This window comes from Pongo abelii, chromosome 12 (assembly GCF_028885655.2).
Source record: "Pongo abelii isolate AG06213 chromosome 12, NHGRI_mPonAbe1-v2.0_pri, whole genome shotgun sequence".
NCBI lineage: Eukaryota > Metazoa > Chordata > Mammalia > Primates > Hominidae > Pongo > Pongo abelii.
Window position 1 is genome coordinate 94,694,932 of NC_071997.2, and position 23,240 is coordinate 94,718,171.

The 23,240-nt window shown below is 39.0% G+C and overlaps 1 protein-coding gene across 24 annotated transcripts in view; it reads right to left on the reverse strand.

Annotated features, from left to right (window-relative positions):
* The window catches only part of RMDN2 (regulator of microtubule dynamics 2), a 142,287-nt gene that overhangs the window by 106,195 nt on the left and 12,852 nt on the right, over nucleotides 1-23,240 (reverse strand). For 4 of the 24 annotated variants that reach the window (XR_008522172.2, XR_008522171.2, XM_054547662.2 and 1 more), the window contains exons 1-2: nucleotides 6,948-7,130; nucleotides 5,350-6,315 (exon numbers count right to left, since the gene is read on the reverse strand). The exons of 12 other annotated variants lie outside the window; for them this stretch is intronic. Coding sequence is in view for 8 of the 12 variants with exons in the window: in XM_054547662.2 (XP_054403637.1) it covers nucleotides 5,350-6,315; nucleotides 6,948-6,964 (983 nt within the window). In the remaining 4 variants the exon portion in view is untranslated. Of the gene's footprint in view, nucleotides 1-5,349; nucleotides 6,316-6,947; nucleotides 7,144-23,240 lie in introns of those variants that run through there. 8 more of the 24 variants (XR_008522173.2, XM_054547663.2, XR_008522174.2 and 5 more) reach the window with 6 other exon arrangements.

Genomic DNA, 23,240 nt, shown 5'->3' on the forward strand with positions numbered 1-23,240 from the left:
AGAATCTACAAGGAACTTAAATAAATTTACAAGAAAAAACCAAACAACCCTATCAAAAAGTGGGTGAAGGATATGAACAGACACTTCTTAAAAGCAGCCAACAAACATATGAAAAAAAGCTCGTCATCACTGGTCATTAGAGAAATGCAAATCAAAACCACAATGAGATACCATCTCATGCCAGTTAGAATGGCAATAATTAAAAAGTCAGAAACAACAGATGCTGGAGAGGATGTGGAGAAATAGGAAAGCTTTTACACTGTTGGTGGGAGTGTAAATTAGTTCAACCATTGTGGAAGACAGTGTGGTAATTCCTCAAGGATCTGGAACTAGAAATACCATTTGACCCAGCAATCCCATTAATGGGATATATACCCAAAGGATTATAAATCATCCTACTATAAAAATACATGCACCTGTATGTTTATTACAGCACTATTCACAACAGCAAAGACTTGGAACCAACTCAAATGCCCATGAGTGATAGACTGGATAAAGAAAATGTGGCACATAGACACCATGGAATACTATGCAACCATAAAAAAGAATGAGTTCATGTCCTTTGCAGGGACATGGATGAAGCTGGAAACCACCATTCTCAGCAAACTAGCACAGGAACAGAAAACCAAACACTGCATGTTCTCACTCATAAGTGGGAGTTGAACAATGAGAACACATGGACATAGGGAGGGGAACATCACACACTGGGGGCTGTCAGGGGTGGGGAGCAAGGGGAGGGGTAGCATTAGGACAAATACCTAACGTAGATAATGGGTTGATGGGTGCAGCAAACCACCATGGCACATGTCTACCTATGTAACAAATCTGCACTTCTGCACATGTATCCCAGAACTTAAAGTATGATAAAAAATAAAAAACAAGAAAAAAAAGAAGGAAATGTCCCAAATCAACAACCTAAATCGAAATATTAAGAAACTAAGCAAAGAACAAACTAACCCCAAAGCTAGCAGAAGAGAGGAATAAGAGAGATTAAATCAGAAATAAACATATTAGAGAACAGAAAAACAATAGAGGAAATCAATGAAACCAAGTTTGTCCTTCAGAATGATCAACAAAATTGATAAACCTTTAGCTGGACCACAAAAAAAGGAGACTAAATAAATACAATCAGAAATGAAAGAGGGGACATTACTGATTTTATAGAAATAAAAAGGATTATAAGAGTAATATGAAGAATTGTATGCCAGCGAATTGATTAACCTAGATGAAATGAAAAAATTCCTGGAAACACACAAACTACTAAGTCTGAATCAGGAATAAATAGAAAATCTGAATAGATCTATAACTAGTAAAAAGTAATTAAAAACCTCCCCAAAAGTGAAAGCCCAAATATTTGGTGGCATTTGACAGTGATGTCATATAACTTGAAGAACATCTGAAGAACAATTAACAATAGTCTTCCTCAAACTCTTCCAAAACACTGAAGAGGAAGAAACACTCCCAAGCTCATTCTGTGAGGTCAGCATTACCCTGATATCAAAGCTAAACAAAGACACTACCAGTAAAGAAAACTAAAGACCTGATCCCTGATGAATACTGACAAAAAAGTTCTCAATGAAATACCAGCAAACAGAATTCGACAACCCATTAGAAGGATTATACATCACAACCAGATGGAATTTATTCCAGGAATGCAAGGAAGTTCAATGTAAAAATCAGCCAATGTAATATACCTGTATTAGTTTGTTTTTATGCTGCTGACAAAGACATACCCGAGACTGGGAAGAAAAAAGAGGTTTAATTGGACTTACAGGTCTGCGTAGCTGGGGAGGCCTCAGAATCATGGCAGGAGGTGAAAGACACTTCTTATATGGTGGCATCAAGAGAAAATGAGGAAGAAGCATAAGTGGAAAACTCCTGATAACTCCATCAGATCTCTTGAGACTTATTCATTATCACAAGAATTGCACAGGAAAGATCGGCCCCCATGATTCAATTACCTCCCCCTGGGTCCCTCCCACAACATGTGGGAATTCTGGGAGATACAATTCAAGTTGAGATTTGGGTGGGGACACAGCCAAACCATATCAATACCACATAAACAAAATGAAGGGAAAAACAACCCATGATCATCTCCATTGATGCAGAAAAAGCATTTGACAAAATTTATCACCTTTTTATGATAAAAACACTCAACAAACTAGGAATAAAAATTAACTGCTTTGACATATTAAAGGCCATATATGAAAAGTCCACAGCTAACATCATATTCAATGGTGAAAGGCTGAAAGCTTTCTTATTAAGATTAGGAACAAGACAAGGGTGCTCTTTATCACTTCTATTCAACATAGTACTAAAAGTCCTAGCCAGTGCAACTAGGCAAGATGACGAAATAAAGGCATCCAAATTAGAAAGGAAGAAGCAAAATTATCCTCTGATCACAGACAACACAATCTTTAGGTAGGAAAAAAACCCTAAATATTTCACACACATACACAAAATAAGAATTAATAAAATTCAGCAAAGTTGCAGGATATAAAATCAACATACAAAAATCAGGTGTATTTCTATGCATTAACAGTGAGCTATCTGGAAAGAATTATAAAAATAATTTCACTTATAATTGCATCAAAAATGTAAAATACTTAGAAATAAACTTAACTAAGGAGATGAAAAACCTACACTGAAAACTACAAAACATTGTTGAAAGAATTTAAATAAGATACAAATAGAAAGACATCCCATGTTTGTGGATTTGAAAGTTTATTATGTTAAGATGTCAATCCTACCCAAAATAATCTACAGATGCAATGCAATCCCTCTGAAAATTCCAATGATATTTTTTGTAGAAATAGAAAAATCTATCCTGAAATTCATTTGGAATTCCAAGACACCCCAAATGGCCAAAATAATCTTGAAAAATAAAAACAAAGTTGGAGGTCTCACACCTCCTGATTTTCAAACTTACTACAAAGCTATAGTAACCAAAACAGTATGGTACAGTGTGGTGTAAAGACAGATGTATAGGCTGGTGAAGGAAAATGGAAAGCCCAGAAGTCAACCACACATATATGATCACATGACTTTTGACAAAGGTTCCAAGACCATTCAATGGAGAAAGGGTAATCTCTTCAACAAATGGTGTTGAGAAAACCGGATATCCACATATAAAAGAATGAAGTAAGACCATTACTTAATATCACACACAAAAATTAACTCAAAATGCATCAAAGACCTAAATATAAAACCTAAAGCTATAAAACTCTTAAAAGAAAACATAATGCAAAAGCTTCACAACAGTGGATTTGGCAATGATTTATTGGATATGACACTAAAAGGATAGGCAATAAAAGAAAAAATTGATAAACTAGACTATCTCAAAACCTAAAACTTCTATGGATCAAAGGACATAATCAACAGAGTAAAAAGGCAACCCACACATTGGGAGAAAATATTTGCAAATTATATCTTTTTTAAAGGGTTAATATCCAAAATATATAAAGAACTCCTACAAATCAACAAAAAAACAAACAACCTGATTTAAAAAAAAGGGTCAAGGGACTTGAATTGGCATTTCTCCAAAGAAGATATACAAATGGGCAGCAGTCACATGAAAAGATGTTCAATGCCACTAATCATTAGGGATATTCAAATAAAAACCACAATGAGATACCACCTCATACCCATTAGGATGGCTACTATAACAAAAAACAAAACAAAATAATAAGTGTTGGCAAGGTAGTGGAGAAACTGGAATCTTTCTACACTCCTGGTGCAAATGTAAAATGGTGCAGCCACTATGGAAAACAATATGGTAGTTCCTCAAAAAATTAAAATATAATTACCATAGGATCCAGTAATTCCACTTCTGGATATATACTCAAAAGAATTGAAAGCAAGGTTTCGAACAGACAGTTGCATGCATGTGTTCATAGATAGTGCATTATTCACAATAGTTAAACATGGAAGTGACCCAAATTGTCCACTGATGGATAAAGGATATGCAAAATGTGATATATACATAGAGTGGAATATTATTCAGCCTTAAAAAGGAAGGACATTCTGACATATGCTGTAACATGGATGAACCTTGAGGACATTATATACTATGCTAAGTGAAATAAGCTGGTCACAAAATACCATACGATTCCACTTATATGAGGTACTTGGAGTAGCCAAAATCATAGACATGAAGTAGAGTGATGGTTGACAAGGGCTAGGAGGGAGAGAGAGGAGTAGAGAGTTCTTATTTAATGGGTGGAGAGTTTCAGTTTTGCAAGATGAAAAGAGTTGTGGAAACGGATGGTGGTGATGGCTGTAAATCAATGTGAATGTACTTAATGTCGCTGAAACACACATTTTAAAATGGTTAAGATGGTAAATTTTATGTTATATTTATCACAATTTTAAAAAATTAAAATCAAAAGACCTTTTTTTTTTTTAAGACACATGCTAAGAAGAAGAGAAAACCACAAAAGTAAAAATAACATCTTAGCCCCATGATATAAATTTGGGGGACATTAGGATAATTAGAAATAATGCAAATTCCTTTCCTCTACAAAATCTAATTGTATTCTAACTTAAATGTTTTCAATTGCTTACATGCATTTTTATTCATTAGCTACTTTGATAAATACTTTATAATAGTCTTTGTTAATACAATGGGAAAAAAATGAAAAATATTCATTTTTAAAAATAAAATTTTGGGAGACTAATATACATACTTTTTCCTAATTTTAGAATTCCTTGAATGCCCAGATTTGCACATACATGAATGTGTATTAAAATTACTTAGTTAAAATATCTGGTTTCTAAATATTCTACATATTCCGCTATAATATTTTTAACTTCTAATTTGATTCTTGTGTTAATAAAAACATTATCTGTCAGTGGAACATCAGGCATGAGAAATATAGCTAGCAAGGCTGATATATATGAAAATGTGTGAATTGATAAATATAGCTCTAGAGATTATGTAAGAATACTATTTCTAATGATTAGCGTATGATAAAAGGGGATACTAAACTCTCAAAGAACGTATTACTTTTAGAAAGTCCATACATCAAGGCTTGACGTTATTTTCAGACCACAAAAGTATTATAATAGTCACTCAGAAATCTGAGATTAGCCTATCTTTAAGCAGTAAATCTGAAAAAAGCTTGAAACAAAATCGTCTTTGACTTCCATACTCCAATAACATCAGTAAACTAACTTTCAAAACTACAGCAATTAAATTTATACTGCAATGTAGGAATCTTTTTCAGAAAATGCAGTGAAGCTTGGTGAGGAAAGGGGAGTTATGAGAAATGAATTCTACAGACTATGAAAGTGACTGGTGGGAAAACTATTTGAGGTGCCCTTCTAAGAGAGGGTAAAGTCTGAGGTGACCTTATTTTAGGAATTTCAATAGGTGAAGATCTGTCTTCATCTTGAAACAAGACAGCAAAGTCTTCATCTTCAAACGGGCCTGAAGTTAATTCGCTTTGAGGTGGGATAAAGCAACCAGAATTTTTATAAGATGAAGAAAATCCAGCTTTATGGAGGAATGGGAAAGTTCCACTTTGAGAGGGATGCTGTGGAATCATGATTGGAGAATGATCTGTGCTGTAACTTTCAGGACCAGGATGAAGGAAATCTTTTAAATCTTTACGTAATTGGCCCCTTTGTTGAATATCAGTGGCAATTCCATTTTGTTGATTGGGAGAGGAAATATCACTTGCAAGAGAAAAGAAGGATGATGTGCTTTGTTGATAGGAGGCTGTATCAATAATGTTCCCAAAGGCTGGAGAAGTGTTTGTTTCAAAATTCTTAAAATTTTGAGTGTTATATTCAGGAGCAGAGATAGTTATATGTTTTTTAGCATCAGTATTACTTGAAGTTTTAGAAAAGATTTTGATTTCACTTAGATTAAACACATTCTGGCCACTTGCTTGAGGATCAAAAAAAATGGCACTCTTGTAATAGGAAACTATACTTAGTTTACGGGATGAGAAACGTCTTCTGCGGGACATAAAGCTACCAAAATGGTCTGAGGAAGATTTTAAATCAGTGAAGCTTGTGTCTTCTTCAGAATCAAAGTTAGCTCTACTTTGTTGCCAGTAAGGGAAAGCATTTCTTTTTTGAAATCCAACAAATAAAGAACATCTTCTTTCAGAGAAAGATGGACTTGATACAGATAATAACCTTCTACTTTCTTTGGCTGAACTGACTTTACGTGTTACAGGGGAATAAGATGTTTTATGACCAAGATATATACTTGGTTGTGAAATAGAAGAGGCTCCACGATGCTGGGCATCTGTACTAACTTGATCTTCCGGAGAACATCGTTGGAAGCTCTGGTCCTCTTTGCAGCAGCTAAGAGTGAGAAAAGGGTCAAATGAAAAAAAATAGGGAGCAGAGTGGAGACCTGCCAAGCCTCCTGAAGAATAATATCCACCTTTTGGTGTCCACCAATTGGTATTGTTTCCATACTAATATGGAAACAGCAGGGAATAAGAATAGGGGAGCTTAAGTTAATGGTCACATAGATGTACCCAAAAGAATGCAGGAGTCTAAGAGGTTATCTCTAACTACACAATACCTACCCACTCTATTAAACCTTGAGAAGAGAAGTTGAAAAAATCAGGGAAGCAGGTAGAAAGATAGATCAGGGGAAACATATGCAAGGATACCAGAACAAAAAGATTCCCAAAGGAAAAGATAGAACTGGTTTTAAAGGTAATAAACCACAATATCTGTTGGAGACTACTAACTACTGTATTTAAAGGAGTTAAGGAGAATAAACTTATATTCTGTTGACTAATTGCATTTTAAAATATTAACCATGGATGAAGAACAATCTCTCTGGGGAGAATGTTTCAAGTGAATATCCGGACAGTCCAGGATATCCAGTTATTATGGGAAACAAAGGAGAGCACTAAAGCTTGGTTTATGAATATTTTCAATGTTCTTTTAGCACATGTTGAAGTTTTTTTTCTAAGGCTTACCTTAAGCACTTTCCCATTGTAAATTTAATCCAAAGTAAGTCTCTCCCTTCCCTTCTAGGCCATCATCCTTAAGCCATAAAATGCCCTGTATAGGTGGAACAGGTCAGAAGACTGAATGCTCAAGCTGCATGTGGAGTTAACATGGCAATAACACAGAATGTGATGACAGCAGACTCTAGAATCTCATGACATCAGTTTATATTAGAACTGTTCTGTAGCTCACCTTTCTCCGAAGTTGGAATTCACATGGTTGTGGAATGTGTTTCTACCTTCACTGTTCGAGGAGTCATCCAACAAATCCAGGGGTGGGAAAACAGCTGGATGAGGACAATAACATATATGACACCTGTATAATCCTCTACCTTGGACCATCTCTCTCACCAGCTGCCTTCCACACCCCTGTCCTACTAACTCCTTCTTTCACTTGAACATTCTTTACCCCAGATTTTTGCATCCTTCAGTGACATGGAAAAGCAACTGTTAGAGACTTTGGCCTAAAGATACATTGAGAAGGGAAAAAAAGTTTAATAAGTGGCAAATGTCATTGCCACCACAAAGGAAACAAGCCTCGTCCACCTAGGCAGTAAAGTATGTCATCTGACTGCTTGGGCCATTTGCACAGATTACGGGGATATACTGTGGCACTATTTATTACTCCTCAGAACAACTGATACTCACCTAAACGCAAGGTTAATAGAGTTATTAGAAAAGAAACACTGTCCTTTCTTATTTAAACCAATTTGGGCTACTGTCCCCATAACAGGTATATGTGTATGTGTATACTTACCTATGACATGAAACATCCCCTCAAATACTTTTATTTACTCTGCAATTTCCTGATCCTAAATACTACTACCGCCTCTAGCCTTTGCTCTCTTCCTAACATCCTACTGCAGGAAACTCTTGAACAAATTCCTTTTAAGAGACCCAAAGCTCTCTAATGTTCACCATACAATGGTCGGATTTGTAATTTGATTTTAGTTTACATACAAACTAATAAAGTAATCTCTTACTGTATCATGGATGCTGGCAGAAGACATGAGATTCCTGGGTTAGAGACAGAAGACTTATGTTACTTACAGCATAGCAAAGCAGCATAATCACCAGGACATTTACACTGGTTCTCCTTTGTCCCACATTGCCACAGGGGCAATGCAGAGGGCCCAAGGACACTTGCATTCACAGTGGATTGTGTTACAGGAAAGAACGCTGAGCTTAGATGATCTACCACTTCTACAGCAAGTAGTAAGCAAATCTGCTAAACCTGCTCTTGGTCCTGAAGGGAAACAGTAACTCATTCTTCAAGGTTGCTCACCAGAACCCTGAAAAATGGCCCACATAAAGAATGATCAGGGCCTTACACGTGTGGCTCATGTAGCAAGATGTCTGGGAGCACAAGAAGCCCAAGGAGGACTGTCTGTCTCTGTAGCAATCTATTACATTTTCCCTCTCTTGTGAGATTACTGTCTTTTGTTCCTAAGCCACACTAAGGTCTGACTGTCATTTTCCAAAAGGAACTCTTCTGCACATTGCAAGAACAGATTATGTAATGCTTATAAAGTTTCTATAAGAAATCTTTCTTTGAAAAATTGGGCCAGCTTGTTGTTTAACACTCCCACCAATGGCCTCTAAAAGAAGCATCTGCTCACTGAGCTACCCCAAAGGAAATAATTATTTGTAACTAAATCAACACTGTCGATCATTGCTGCTCAGTCGAGGTAATAAAGAGGTCAGATCACTCCCCCGACCCTATTCAAGCAAATCTATGCAGACACAAAAAACGGTGTTTGGGTGTGTGTGCATTTGGGGGATGAGGAAGAAGATCCAGATCTGCTCAGACATCAGAAAAGAAATCTCATACCAGTACAGGTAATATCTAGAAGCTGTTTAATATTGTTCTAGGTGAAGAACTTACCTAACCCTCTAAATGTCCGTAAATTTCCTCCTTTTGGCTTTTTAAGAGAACCAAAATTAGACTTAGCCCAAAAGCAAATAGTAACCCCTTATAATGACAAGCTTCTAAAACATGTTCGTCCTTCAGTTCATTCCCAATTCTCTTTATTATCAATTCCATGACCCCAGGTACCTTCTGCTTTTATCATGCCCTATGGCCACCCAACCCTCCTCCTTTTCTACAACAGCCACTCTATTCTCACAAGGTCAACATTCCATCATTATACTCACTGTGCCCAATGAACCTTTTGTTTATCTGTAACCATAATTACCACTCATTAAAACAAAAATTTCATCATGATTGCTCAGGTGGATGTTAGAAAATCTTCTAGAACAAAGCTTCTCAAATGTTAGGGTGTATAAGAGTCATCCACAGAGCTTGTTAAAATGCAGATTCCTGAGCACTGCTCCCAGACATTCTGATTCGCTAGGTCCAGGGTATGTCCTGAGAACATGCATTTCCCACACTCTCACAGGCAAGATGGGATGCTGATGTTGCTGGTCCACAGACCACAGTTTGAGTAGCTCTGTTCCAGAACATACGGGTCATGACGACCCCCAGAGTCAAGGCAGAAGCGTCTTCTGAGGTACCTCACAGCAGCTGCCTATCTAAGCTGGAGTCTAGAAAAGACAGTGAACAATACCAGGACTGAATGTCCCCCTCCTGGTACCTAGATGACAAGTCTCTTCAGATAATCTATATTACACATGGGGAGAAGTAGGAGGCACAAGGGGAGAACCCTGACTGGGACTGAATCCTTAACACAAAGAACATGCCCCAAACTAAAAACTGACTGAGTTAACTTGAATTGACAAATTTAAGTTTTTCCACATTATTCAAAACAAATATTGTGAAGTACTCTGAATTCAGCTATTGAAAAATGTACATCTTTAGCTGATCTGAGTGTAGTATTTTTCCTCAATAATAATACAAACTATTCAATTCATTACATTAATTTAGTTGTTTTTATAGTTTATCAAATGTGCCTGATTGTGGACAGTAACAGCAATATTCATTTTTAAATTAGCACCAGGTTAACTGTTGTATTTCCTTTCATCACAACATTAAACTCTCCACATAAGTTCCCTGTTTGTAGTTTGTTACTGAGATGACACGGCTGTCTGTATCTGACTTGCGAGGCAGAAAAAGTATGGCTTTTATTATGAATTTAACACAAATATTGGTTATTTTATACATATTAAATTTCTATTTTATAGAAATTCTACTTTCAGAATTTTCTCATCCATATATTATTTTGAGAGAAAGAAGGTTATTAAAATTAATTCACTGAATAACTCAGAAACAGAAATCAAACACTATATATTCTCATTCGTAAGTGGGAACTAAATAATGTGTACACATGGACATTGAGCATGGAATAATAGACAGTGGAGACTTCTCAGGAGGGTGGGAGGAGGTGAGGGATGAGAAACTACCTAACAGGTACAATGTACACTATTTGGGTGATAGTTACACTAAAAGCTCATACTTTGCAAAATAGCCATGTAACAAAATTGCATTTTTACCCTCTAAATCTACAAAAACCAAATTAAAAAAATAATTTCAAAAAATAAAATAAATTCACTAGACAGCAGTTACTAAAGGCATTCTAGTCAAGAATATAAAACAGGACACAGTCAAGCGTTTGAAATGATGCAAAAACAAGCTGGATGTAGTTTTGAAACAATGAAAACTATAAGTATATATTCTAGGTCAACAAGTACATATGCATTCTAGCAACATTAGATAATTTGTTTTCTTCTCTATACTCTCCACATCCTCAGCCTTTTGCCACTCTATCAAGCTCACCCTAAAAATCCCCAAATCTGGATCAATTCAATCACTAGGGTTCTTACTCTCATATATGAAATGGCAATAACTATTGAAAGAAAGAATCATCCAACGGTGAAGACTTGAATCTCAAATGGGGCAACCACCTCCTGGGTAATCCTTATTAATGTTTCTAGTTAATTCCGTCTTCTACTCTCCACACCTGCTCTTCCAAACTTTCTTCCTTCACATGTTCATTCATCATTAATGCAAATACTTCATGATAATGTATCATGTGCTAAATGATAAAGTGTGCAAAGCACTGGGAACACCACAGTAAACACATTAGTGCAGATTCTTAAGGAGGTCAAAGTCCTAAGACACGTAAATTGATAGAGGACAGGAGAGGGGTAGTATAGGGAAGACAAAAATAAAGCATCTTACCCTTCTTCCTCAAATGTGTCAGTGTCCATTCACCTCCACCCTAACAGATGGCCTACAGTCCACCCTCCCTGAAAAAAACTAAAGTTATAAGGCAGGAACTCTTTCAACTTCCAACTCCTACACCCCCAACCCCTACACCCACAAAGGTATCTACTTTCTATTTCATAGAGTCAGAAACACCATCAATTGTAAGAAAGAAAAAATTGTTGCCAATAAAATTATGATTCAGTTCTATAACACTATTAATTGATGGTAAGATACGTCTTGATTTTTGAGGCTTAAAATGTTAAAAATGTTCATCTTAGAATTAATGAAATATAGTATGTTGAACCCACCTGTGCCTTCTTAGTTAGGTTAGGCTTAAAAAGGTATTCAAATGGAATTGAGGTGAGTTTTATACATGGGTATTCACCTTGAGAGGTCAAGTCTGAATTCAGCAGGTATTTCATATACACCTTCACCTTATTCCCCTTCCCTTTATCCCCTAGGATACTGTTTTAGAGAATTCTGACACCGTGTACTTTCTTAAGTGGGGCTGAGTAAGGCGAGAGGCAGTGCAGCAGAGTGGTAAAGTGTACAGAATCTATCCCTTACCAGTAAGTTGCCTAATCTTTCCCAGACTCCACTGCCTTGTGTCTAAAACCTCAGAGTTAATGTGTATATTAAATGAGATAATAAATATAAAACATTTAGGACAGAATCTGGAAAAAATTATTGATGGAGTTGACTTCCATTTTCTTCTGTAATACCTGTGTAGTCACAGAACTGGGGTCTTTTTCTTTCCCTTATCTGTAATTTTGATTTTGTATATATTGTATCTATTTGTACTAGGCATTAGAGACTTGTAGAAATCTAAGTATTACTCTTGGTGCCAAGGTATTGGGGTACCCAGATTCATTTGTAGATGTGCTGGTAGAGTGAATGAATGTCGGACACTTCAAGTTTTGAAGAAGGCACAGGAAGATCACTAGATGAGACTTCTGAACACAAATGTGTCCAAATTGGAATTCATGACCAATAGCATGTAAGCTCTAAGAGTGCAAGGGCTTTGTTACCACTGTACTCATCTACAAGAGTATAGTTCATGGTGGCTGCTCAGAAAACATTTGTTTTAGAAATGAATGAATCTGCAAATGTGTTCTTTCTGTCTTTCTTAAGAATCTATTGGTTATTATATTTACAGATTTAATGGTAACAGGGACACTGATTAGGAAAATAACAAAATGTAGAGAAGAGCTTAACCTTTTCAAGCTAGTACTACTCCTTTACTAGGGGCAGCAATGCTACTTTATATTGTCAGTTTCCATGTTACCAGATACTACCTTGAGCTTAATAAAGTTTCCCAAGAGTCTGCAAGTGATACTATTCCTTCTTCAACATGTTATCCCAATACCTAAGGTGTACTGCTGCTAAAAAGGTCAGGTGACACCTTGTTTCATAGGTTATTTCCTTTGTTTTGTTTTTGATATTTTTTTAAAAGGCCCTTTTCCTGCATCTTTACTCTTGCCCTCCATATTGGCTTCTTCCTGGTGGCCCATAAATACGCTCAAGTATCTCTCAGGTGAAAACAAAAACAAAAAGTGAAGCATAAAATATATGTTCTCTGAACCTGATACCCCTTCTTAATTACACATTCTCCTTCCATCTAAAGTCAAGTTCCTTGAAATAAGCATCTACCCTTCTGGTGTCCACATCTTTACCTCTCTTTCATTTGTCCAGGCCTAGATCAGGTTTCTGTACTTATCACTACCTAGCAACTTCTCCTGCAAAGCTTTTCAATAAGTGACCTCCTAAGTCTCAAATCCAGTAAACACAGTTCAGTCCCTATTTTACTTGACCAAACACATTAGAAGTGAAAGGCTACTGTTAAATGTATTTTTCTAGTTCAGAGGTTGGCAAACTACACCCTGTGGGCCTAATCTACCAGCCACCTGTTTTTGTAAATAAAGTTTTATTGGAATGCAGCCATACTCATATTGCCTATGGCTGCTTTCACACTTCAATGGCAGAGTTTTGAGATGGAGACTGTATGGTCCTCAGAGCCTAAAATTCTTTTTTTTTTTTTTTTTTTGAGATTGGTTGTTTTTTTAAATTGTGTTTTCAATGAGAAATACATCACCTGTTTATAAAATAACTCTTGAAAAATCCAAGGAGTACAGATACTATAAAACTAAAGCAAACTCCAGTTATGAGACACTACATACATCATGCAGAAACAACAGCCTAATCTCCAGGTTATGAAAACTATAACTAAAAAGTCACTACATAGAAAAGGTCCAAGTTTTCAGCTTGGCAAAACTTGGGTGGTGCAGTTACATAAAACGTTTAATAAATGGAATTGTTTTCCCCTATGTGTAAACAAAATGACAAGACTACACCTGTGCCTGGTAATTTCAATCTAACTCTGAAGTTACACAAAATACGCAGACACCTTATACACTTCACCTGTTGGCATGACCATATGACCATCTTTTTTTCTTAGGTGGTGGGGGAGGGGCAAGGTGACTGTGCAGAGCAAAGATACGGGGAGTAGAAATATTGTATACTAGAAATTATAAAGTCACGGTGAAAAAAAAAAGCCTCAATTAACGCATAGCCGAAGGGGGAAAAGACTACATTCCAACTTCGCAAAGTTAATTTAGGGGATAGGGGAAGGATAGGGGAAGAGTTTAACTGCAGTTTAACATGAAAAATGCATATATAATAGAATGGAGCGCAATGAAGGATTCATGAAATATACAGCCTAAAACTCTTATAGAAAAAGTTTGCCAATTCCTGTTCTAGTACATTTAATACATCTGATCATTTCCTTCTAATTTATAAAACAATTCATTTTTTAAAAGTATTTTAGACATAATGCAAAGCAACTTTATTATCTCAACTTTCATTAGCATCTAAAACAACATGAGACATGCATTATTAACCACATTTTAAGACAAACAAATTGAGGTTTGGAGAAGTGAAGTTACATGGTTAGTTAAAGGCTGAACCAGGATTCCTGCTTGGGTCAGAATGATTCTAAAACCTGTGGCTTTTTACCACTATTCTGGAAATCTTGTCCTCTCTTGGTTTCTGTGACACCTTTGTCCTCTGGTTCCCTGCTCACTGCTTTGACCAGTCGTCTGTCTTCTTTTTCAGGCTTATCCACCTCTGTCTACTCCTTCAGTGCTGGTTCCAGAAAGCTCTGTACTCCACTCTCTTCTCTCTTCCCATGCTACACACTGTGTTGAGCAATGGCATCCGTTCCCACAGCATCCAGCTTCATAAACATACTAGTGGGATGCCCAGAACCTGAACAACTTTCCAGGGAGAAATGCTTCTCTCAGCCTTTAGCAGTTCCTTTCATGGGTGGCACGTGGATGGCTGCTCATGCTGGCAGTGGCCTCAATCTCTTAGCAAGTCCTTCCCAGGAAGGTCTAGCATCTGGCTGTAGGATGGAAAGGTCCTTGGCACTTATTGCTTTTTTCTTGGCCTTTAGGGTTCTAGTTAATAGAACCCTAAAAGATCAAAAGCATCACTCTTTACCATCTTGCTAGATTTTCTTTTAAAAAAACCTGTTTTACTTGTGAGACTTTGCTTTGTTCCCTGCTAGATCTCCAGAGTCCAGACAGTGCCTGCCACAGAGTAGAGACTCACACTGAATGAATAAGGGGACTTCAATCGTTAATGTCAAGTCTTCCTTTTTTAAAAGAAATTCATAGAAGAGGGCTAAATGGCAAATGAACGATGAAAAGTTCGATCTTACTGGTGTTCACGGAAATACAAATTGAAAAATAATTAGTTACGATTTCATCTTCATCAGGTTGGCTAAAATTAAAAAGTCTGACAATATAAAAATTTGTATGGGAAGATAAGAATTCTCATATACTGCTCATAGTGAGAGGTGACACCGTGCTGGCAGTCCTCACAGCCTTCGCTCGCTCTCGGTGCCTCCTCTGCCTGGGCTCCCACTTTGGTAGCACTTGAGGAGCCCTTCAGCCCACCGCTGCACTGTGGGAGCCCCTTTCTGGGCTGGCCAAGGCCGGAGCCCACTGCCTCAGCTTGCAGGGAGGTGTGGAGGGAGAGATGCGAGCAGGAACCGGGGTTGTGTGCGGCGAGTGCGGGCCAGCTGGAGTTCCGGGTGGGCGTGAGCTTGGTGGGCCCTACACTTGGAGCAGCCAGCCGGCCCTGCTGGCCCAGGGCAATGAAAGACTTAGCACCCGGGCCAGCGGCTGTGGAGGGTATACTGGGTCCCCCAGCAGTGCCAGCCCACTGGCGCTGCACTCTATTTCTCGCCGGGCCTTAGCTGCCTTCCCGCGGGGCAGGCCTCGGGACTGCAGCCTGCCATGCCTGAGCCTTCTCCCGCCTCAGTGGGCTCCTGTGCAGTCCTAGCCTCCCCGACGAGCGCTGCCCCCTGCTCCACAGCGCCCAGTCCCATCGACCACCCAAGGGCTGAGGAGTGCGAGCGCATGGCACGGGACTGGCAGGCAGCTCCACCTGCAGCCCCGGTGCGGGATCCACTAGGTGAAGCCAGCTGGGCTCCTGAGGCTGGTGAGGATGTGGAGAGTCTTTATATCTAGCTCAGGGATTGTAAACACACCAATCAGCACTCTGTATTTAGCTCAAGGTCTGTGAGTGCACCAATCGACACTCTGTATCTACCTGCTCTGGTGGGGCCTTGGAGAACTTTATGTCTAGTTCAGGGAGTGTAAACGCACCAATCAGCGCCGTGTCAAAACAGGCCACTTGGCTCTACCAATAAGCAGGATGTGGGTGGGGCCAGATAAGAGAATAAAAGCAGGCTGCCCGAGCCAGCATTGGCAACCTGCTCGGGTCCCCTTCCACACTGTGGAAGCTTTGTTCTTTCGCTCTTTGCAATAAATCTTGCTACTGCTCACTCTTTGGGTCCGCGCTTTTATGAGCTGTAACACTCACCGCGAAGATCTGTAGCTTCACTCCTGAACCCAGCGAGCCCACGAGCCCACCAAGAGGAACGAACAACTCCAGACACGCTGCCTTAAGAGCTGTAACACTCACCGCAAAGGTCTGCAGCTTCACTCCTGAGCCAGCAATACTACGAACCCACCAGAAGGAAGAAACTCCGAACACATCCGAACATCAGAAGGAACAAACTGCAGACGCGCCACCTTAAGAGCTGTAACACTCACCGCGAGGGTCCGCGGCTTCATTCTTGAAGTCAGTGAGACCAAGAACCCACCAATTCCGGACACAATAGGATGGTAACTTGGTACACTTTAAGGAATAATTTAGTAATATATAATAATAATATAGTTAGTCTATAACTCAGGACTTCAAATGTATACTTTCAAGAAATTCTTCCACATATGCCTAAGGAATTATGAAGGAAAGTGTTCAATAAAGCATTGTTTATAAGAACAAAAACATGAGGATTCCCAGGCAAGATGGTTGAATAGAAACAGCTCTGGTCTGCAGCATCTAGCAAGACCAACGCAGAAGGGTGATTTCTGCATTTCCAACTGAGGTACCTGGTGCATCTCACTGGGACAGGTTAGACAGTGGGTGCAGCCTATGGAGGGTGAGGTGAAGCCAGGTGGGGTTTCGCCTCACCCAGAAGTGCAAGGGGTCAGAGAACTCCCTCCCCTAGCCAAGAGGAGCTGTGAGGGACTTGCCATGAGGGACAGAGATATCTGGCCCAGATACTACACTTTTCCCAAGGTCTTCACAACCCACAGACCAGGAGATTCCCTCGGGTACCTACACCACAAGGGCCCAGGGTTTCAAGCACAAAACTGGGTGGCTGTTTGGGCAGATACCGAGCTAGCTGCAGGAATTTTTTTTTTTTTTTGGTACCTCAGTGGTACCTGGAACACCAGCAAGACAGAACCATTCACTCCCCCGGAAAGGGGGCTGAAGCCAGGGAGCCAAAGTGGCCTAGCTCAGTGGATCCTACCCCCACAGAGCCCATGAAACTAAGATCCACCGGCTGGAAATTCTCGCTGACAGCACAGCAGTCTGAAGTCAACCTGGGATGCTCCAGCATGGTGGGGGAAGGGGCGTCCACCATTACTGAGGCGTGAGTAGGCAGTTTTCCCCACACGGTGTAAACAAAGCCACCAGGAAGTTCAGACTGAGTGGAGCCCACCGCAGCACTACAAAGCAGCTATAGCCAGACTGCCTCTCTAGATTCTTCCTCTCTGGGCAGGGCATCTCTGAAAGACAGGCAGTAGCCTCAGTCTGGGGCTTACACATAAAACTCTAATTTCCCTGGGACAGAGCACCTGGGGGAAGGTGTGGCTGTGGGCACAGCTTCAGCAGACTTAAATATTCCTGCTTGCCAGCTCTGAAGAGAGCAGTGGATCTCCCAGCACAGTGCTCAAACTCTGCTAGGGGACAGACTGCCTCCTCAAGTGGGTCCCTGATCCCTGTGCCTCCTGACAGGGAGACACCTCCCAGCAGGGGTCAACAGACATCTCACACAGGAGAGCTCCAGTCGACATCTGGCAGGTGCCCCTCTGGGATGAAGCTTCCAGAGGAAGGAGCAGGCAGCAGTCTTTGCTGTTCTGCAGCCTTCACTGGTGATACCCAGGCAAACAGGGTCTAGAGTGGACTCCCAGCAAACTCCAGCAGACCTGCAGAAGAGGAGCCTGACTGTTAGAAGGAAAACTAACAAACAGAAAGCAATAGCATCAACATCAACAAAAAGGAAGACCACGCAAAAACTCCATCAGAAGGTCACCAACAACAAAGATCAAAGGTAAATAAATACACGAAGATGAGGAAAAACCAGTGCCAAAAGGCTGAAAATTCCAAAAACCAGAATGCCTCTTCTCCTCCAAAGGATTGCAACTCCTCACCAGCAAGGGAACAAAACTGGACAGAGAATGAGTTTGATGAATTGACAGAAGTAGGCTTCAGAAGGTGGGTAATAACAAACTCCTCCGAGCTAAAGGAGCAAGCTTTAACCCAATGCAAGGAAACTAAGAACCTTGATAAAAGGTTAGAGAAATTGCTAATGAGAATAACAAGTTTAGAGAAGAACATAAATGACCATGACCTGATGGAGCTGAAAAACACAGCACAAGAACTTCGTGAAGCATACACAAGTATCAATAGCCAAATTGATCAAGTGGAAGAAAGGATATGAGAGATTGAAGATCAACTTAACGAAATAAAGCATGAAGACAAGATTAGAGGAAAAAAGAAGGAAAAGGAACGAACAAAGCCTCCAAGAAACATGGGACTATCTGAAAAGACCAAACCTATGTTTGTTTGGTGTACCTGAAAGTGACAGGGAGAATGGAACCAAGTTGGAAAACACACTTCAGGATACTATCCAGGAGAACTTCCCCAACATAGCAAGACAGGCCAACATTCAAATTCAGGAAATACGGAGAACACCACAAAGCTACTCCTCGAGAAGAGAAACCCCAAAACACATAATTGTCAGATTCACCATGGTTGAAATGAAGGAAAAAATATTAAGGACAGCCAGAGAGAAAGGTCGAGTTACCCACAAAGGGAAGCCCACCAGACTAATAGGAGATCTCTCTGCACAAACTCTACAAGCCAGAAGAGAGTGGGGGTAAATATTTAACATTCTTAAAGAAAAGAATTTTCAACCCAGAACTTCGTATTGAGCCAAACTAAGCTTCATAAGTGAAGGAGAAATAAAATCCTTTACAGACAAGCAAATGCTGAGGGATTTTGTCACCACCAGGCCTGCCTTACAAGAGCTCCTGAAGGAAGCACTAAATATGGAAAGGAAAAACTGGTACCAGACACGGCAAAAACACACTAAAATGTAAAGACCATCCACACTATGAAGAAACTGCATCAACTAATGTGCAAAATAACCAGCTAGCATCATAACGACAGGATCAAATTCACACATAACAATATTAACCTTAAATGTAAATGGGCTAAATGCCCCAATCAAAAGACACAGACTGGAAATTGGATAAAGAGTCAAGACCCATTGGTGTGCTGTATTTAGGAGACCCATCTCACATGCAAAGACACCCATATGCTCAAAATAAAGGGATGGAAGAAGATTTACAAAGCAAATGGAAAGCTAAAAAAAGCAGGGTTTGCAATACCAGCCTCTGATAAAACAGACTTTAAACCAACAAAATAAAAAAATCAAGGTCATTACAAATGGTAAGGGGATTAGTGCAACAAGAAGAGCTAACTATTCTAAATATATATGCACCCAATACAGGAGCACCCAGATTCATAAAGCAAGGTCTTAGAGACCTACAAAGAGACTTACACTCCCACATATTAATAGTGGGAGACTTTAAAACCCCATTGTCAATATTAGACAGATGAACGAGACAGAAAATTAACAAGGATATTCAGGACTTGAATTCAGCTCTGGATCAAGAGGACCTAATAGACATCTACAGAACTCTCCACCCCAAATCAACAGAATATACATTCTTCTCAGCACCACATAGCACATATTCAAAAACTGACCACATAATTGGAAGTAATATACTCCTCAGCAAATGTAAAAGAACAGAAATCATAAGTCTCTCAGACCACAGTGCAATCAAATTAGAACTCAAGATTAAGAAACTCACTCAAAACTGCACAACTACATGGAAATGGAAAAACGTGCTCCTGAATGACTACTGGGTAAATAACAAAATTAAGGCATAAATAAGTTCTTTGAAACCAATGAGAACAAAGATACAACATAACAGAATCTCTGGGACACAGCTAAAGCAGTGATTAGAGGGAAAAATTTATAGCACTAAATGCCCACAGGAGAAAGCAGAAAAGATCTAAAATTGACACCCTAACATCACAATTAAAAGAACTAGAGCAGCAAGAGCAAACAAATTCAAAACCTAGCAGAAGATGAGAAATAACTAAGATCTGAGCAGAACTGAAGGGGATAGAGACACGAAAAACCCTTCAAAAAATCAATGAATCCAGGAGCTGGTTTTTTGAAAAGATCAACAAAATAGATTGCTAGCCAGATTAATAAAGAAGAAAAGAGAGAAGAATCAAATAGACACAATGAAAAATGATAAAAGGGATATTACCACTGATCCCACAGAAATACAAACTACCATCAGAGAGTACTATAAACACCTCTATGCAAATAAACTAGAAAATCTATAAGAAATGGATAAATTCCTGGACACATTACACCCTCCCAAGACTAAACCAGGAAGAAGTCAAATCCCTGAATAGACCAATAACAAGTTCTGAAATTGAGGCAGTAATTAATAGCCTACCAACCATAAAAAGCCCAGGTCCAGACAGATTCACAGCCGAATTCTACCAGAGGTACAAAGTGGAGCTGGTACCATTCCTTCTGAAACTATTCCAAACAACAGAAAAAGAGGGATTCCTCCCTAACTCATTTTATGAGGCCAGCATTATCCTGATACCAAAGCCTGGCAGAGACACAACAAAAAAAGAAAATTTCAGGCCAATATCCCTGATGAAGATTGATGCAAAAATCCTCAATAAAATACTGGCAAACCAAATCCAGCAGCACATCAAAAAGCTTATCCACCACGATCAAGTTGCCTTCATCCCTGGGATGCAAGTCTGGTTCAACATACACAAATCAGTAAAGGTAATCCATCACATAAACAGAACCAACAACAAAAAACACACGATTATCTCAATAGATGCAGAAAAGGCCTTCAATAAAGGCCTTCAAAACACCCCTTCATGCTAAAAACACTCAATAAACTAGGTATTGATGGAACATATCTGAAAATAATAAAAGCTGTTTATGACAAAACCACAGCCAATATCATATTGAATGGGCAAAAGCTGTAAGCATTTCCTTTGAAAACCAACATAAGACAAGGATGCCCTCTCTCACCACTCCTATTCAACATAGCACTGGAAGTTCTGGCCAGAGCAATCAGGAAAGAGAAAGAAATAAAGGGTATTCAAATATGAAGAGAGGAAGTCAAATTATCTCTGTTTGCAGATGACATGATTGTATATTTAGAAAACCTCATCGTCTCAGCCCCAAATCTCCTTAAGCTGATAAGCAACTTCAGCAAAGTCTCAGGATACAAAGTCATTGTGCAAAAATTCCAAGCATTCCTACAAACCAATAATAGAGAGTCAAATCACGAGCAAACTCCCATTCATAATTGCTACAGATAGAATAAAATACCTAGGAATACAACTTACAAGGGATGTGAAGGACCTCTTCAAGGAGAATTACAAACCACTGCTCAAAGAAACAAGAGAGGACACAAACAAATGGAAAAACATTCCATGCTCATGGATAGGAAGAATCAATGTTGTGAAAATGGCCATACTCCTCAAAGTAATTTACAGATTCAATGCTATTCCCATGAAGCTACCATTGACTTTCTTCACAGAATTAGAAAAAAACTACTTTAAATTTCATATGGAACCAAAAAGGAACCTGTATAGCCAAGACAATCCTAAGCAAAAAGAACCAAGCTGAAGGCATCATGCTACCTGACTTCAAACTATACTACAGTAACGAAAACAGCATGGTACTGGTACCAAAACAGATATATAGACCAATGGAACAGAACAGAGGCTTCAGAAATAACACCACACATCTACTACCATCTGATCTTTGACAAACCTGACAAAAACAGCAATAGGGAAAAGATTCCCTATTTAATAAATGGTGTTGGGAAAACTGGCTAGCCATACGCAAAAAAAAAACTGAAACTGGACCCCTTCCTTATACCTGATACAAAAAATTAACTCAAGATGGATTGGATTAAGGACTTAAGCGTAAGACCTAAAAACCATAAAAACCCTAGAAGAAAACCTAGGCAATATCATTCAGGACACAGGCATGGGCAAAGACTTCATGACTAAAACACCAAAAGCAATTGCAACAAAAGCCAAAATTGACAAATGGGATCTAATTAAACTAAAGAGCTCCTGCACAGCAAAAGAAAGTATCATCAGAGTGAACAGGCACCCTACAGAATGGGAGAAAATTTTTGCAATCTATCTGTCTGACAAAGGGCTAATATTAAGTATCTACAAGGAACTTACACAAATGTACAAGAAAAAAGCAAACAACCCCATCAGAAAGTGGGCAAAGGATATAAACAGACACTTTTCAAAAGAAGACATTTATGTGGCCAACAAATATATGAAAAAAAGCTCATCATCACTGTTCATTAGAGAAGTGCAAATCAAAACCACAATGAGATATCATCTTACACCAGTTAGAATGGTGATCATTAAAATGTCAGGAAACAACAGATGTTGGAGAGGATGTGGAGAAACAGGAACGCTTTTACACTGTTGGTGGGAGTGTAAATTAGTTTAACCATTTTGGAAGACAGTGTGGCAAGTCCTCAAGGATCTAGAACTAGAAATACCATTTGACCCAGCAATCCCATTACTGGGTATATACCCAAAGGATTATAAAGCATTCTACTATAAAGACACATGCACACGTATGTTTATTGCAGCACTATTCACAATAGCAAAGACTTGGAACCAACTGAAATGCCCATCAATTATAGACTGGATAAAGAAAATGTGGCACATACACACTATGGAATACTATGCAGCCATAAAAAAGAATGAATTCATGTCCTTTGCAGGGACACGGATGAAGCTGGAAACCATCATTCTCAGCAAACTAACACAGGAACAGAAAACCAAACACTGCATGTTCTCACTCAGAAGTGGGAGTTGAACAATGAGAACACATGGACACAGGGAGGGGATCATCACACACCGGGGCCTGTCAGCAGGTGGAGAGCATGGGGAGGGGTAGCATTAGGACAAACACCTAACATAGATGACGGGTTGATAGGTGTAGCAAACAACCATGGCACATGTCTACCTATGTAACAAACCTGCACGTTCTGCACATGTATTCCAGAACTTAAAATTAATAAAAGAAAAAAGGAGCAAAAACATGATAACCTAAACATCCATCAATAGGGAAATAAATTAAGGTATATTCATTCAAAGGAATGCAGCACAGCACTTAAAAAGAATGAAATAATTTTATACATATACATATCAATATGGAAAAAAACTCAAAAAAATTTATTGCAAAGCATGTTACAAAATGTGTGTGCCATATAATGACATGTATGTAAATTTTAAGAACAAAAGACCATTTATGTCTTGTTTATATAAAAGTGCACATGCAGGAGAAACATTAACACTTTCAA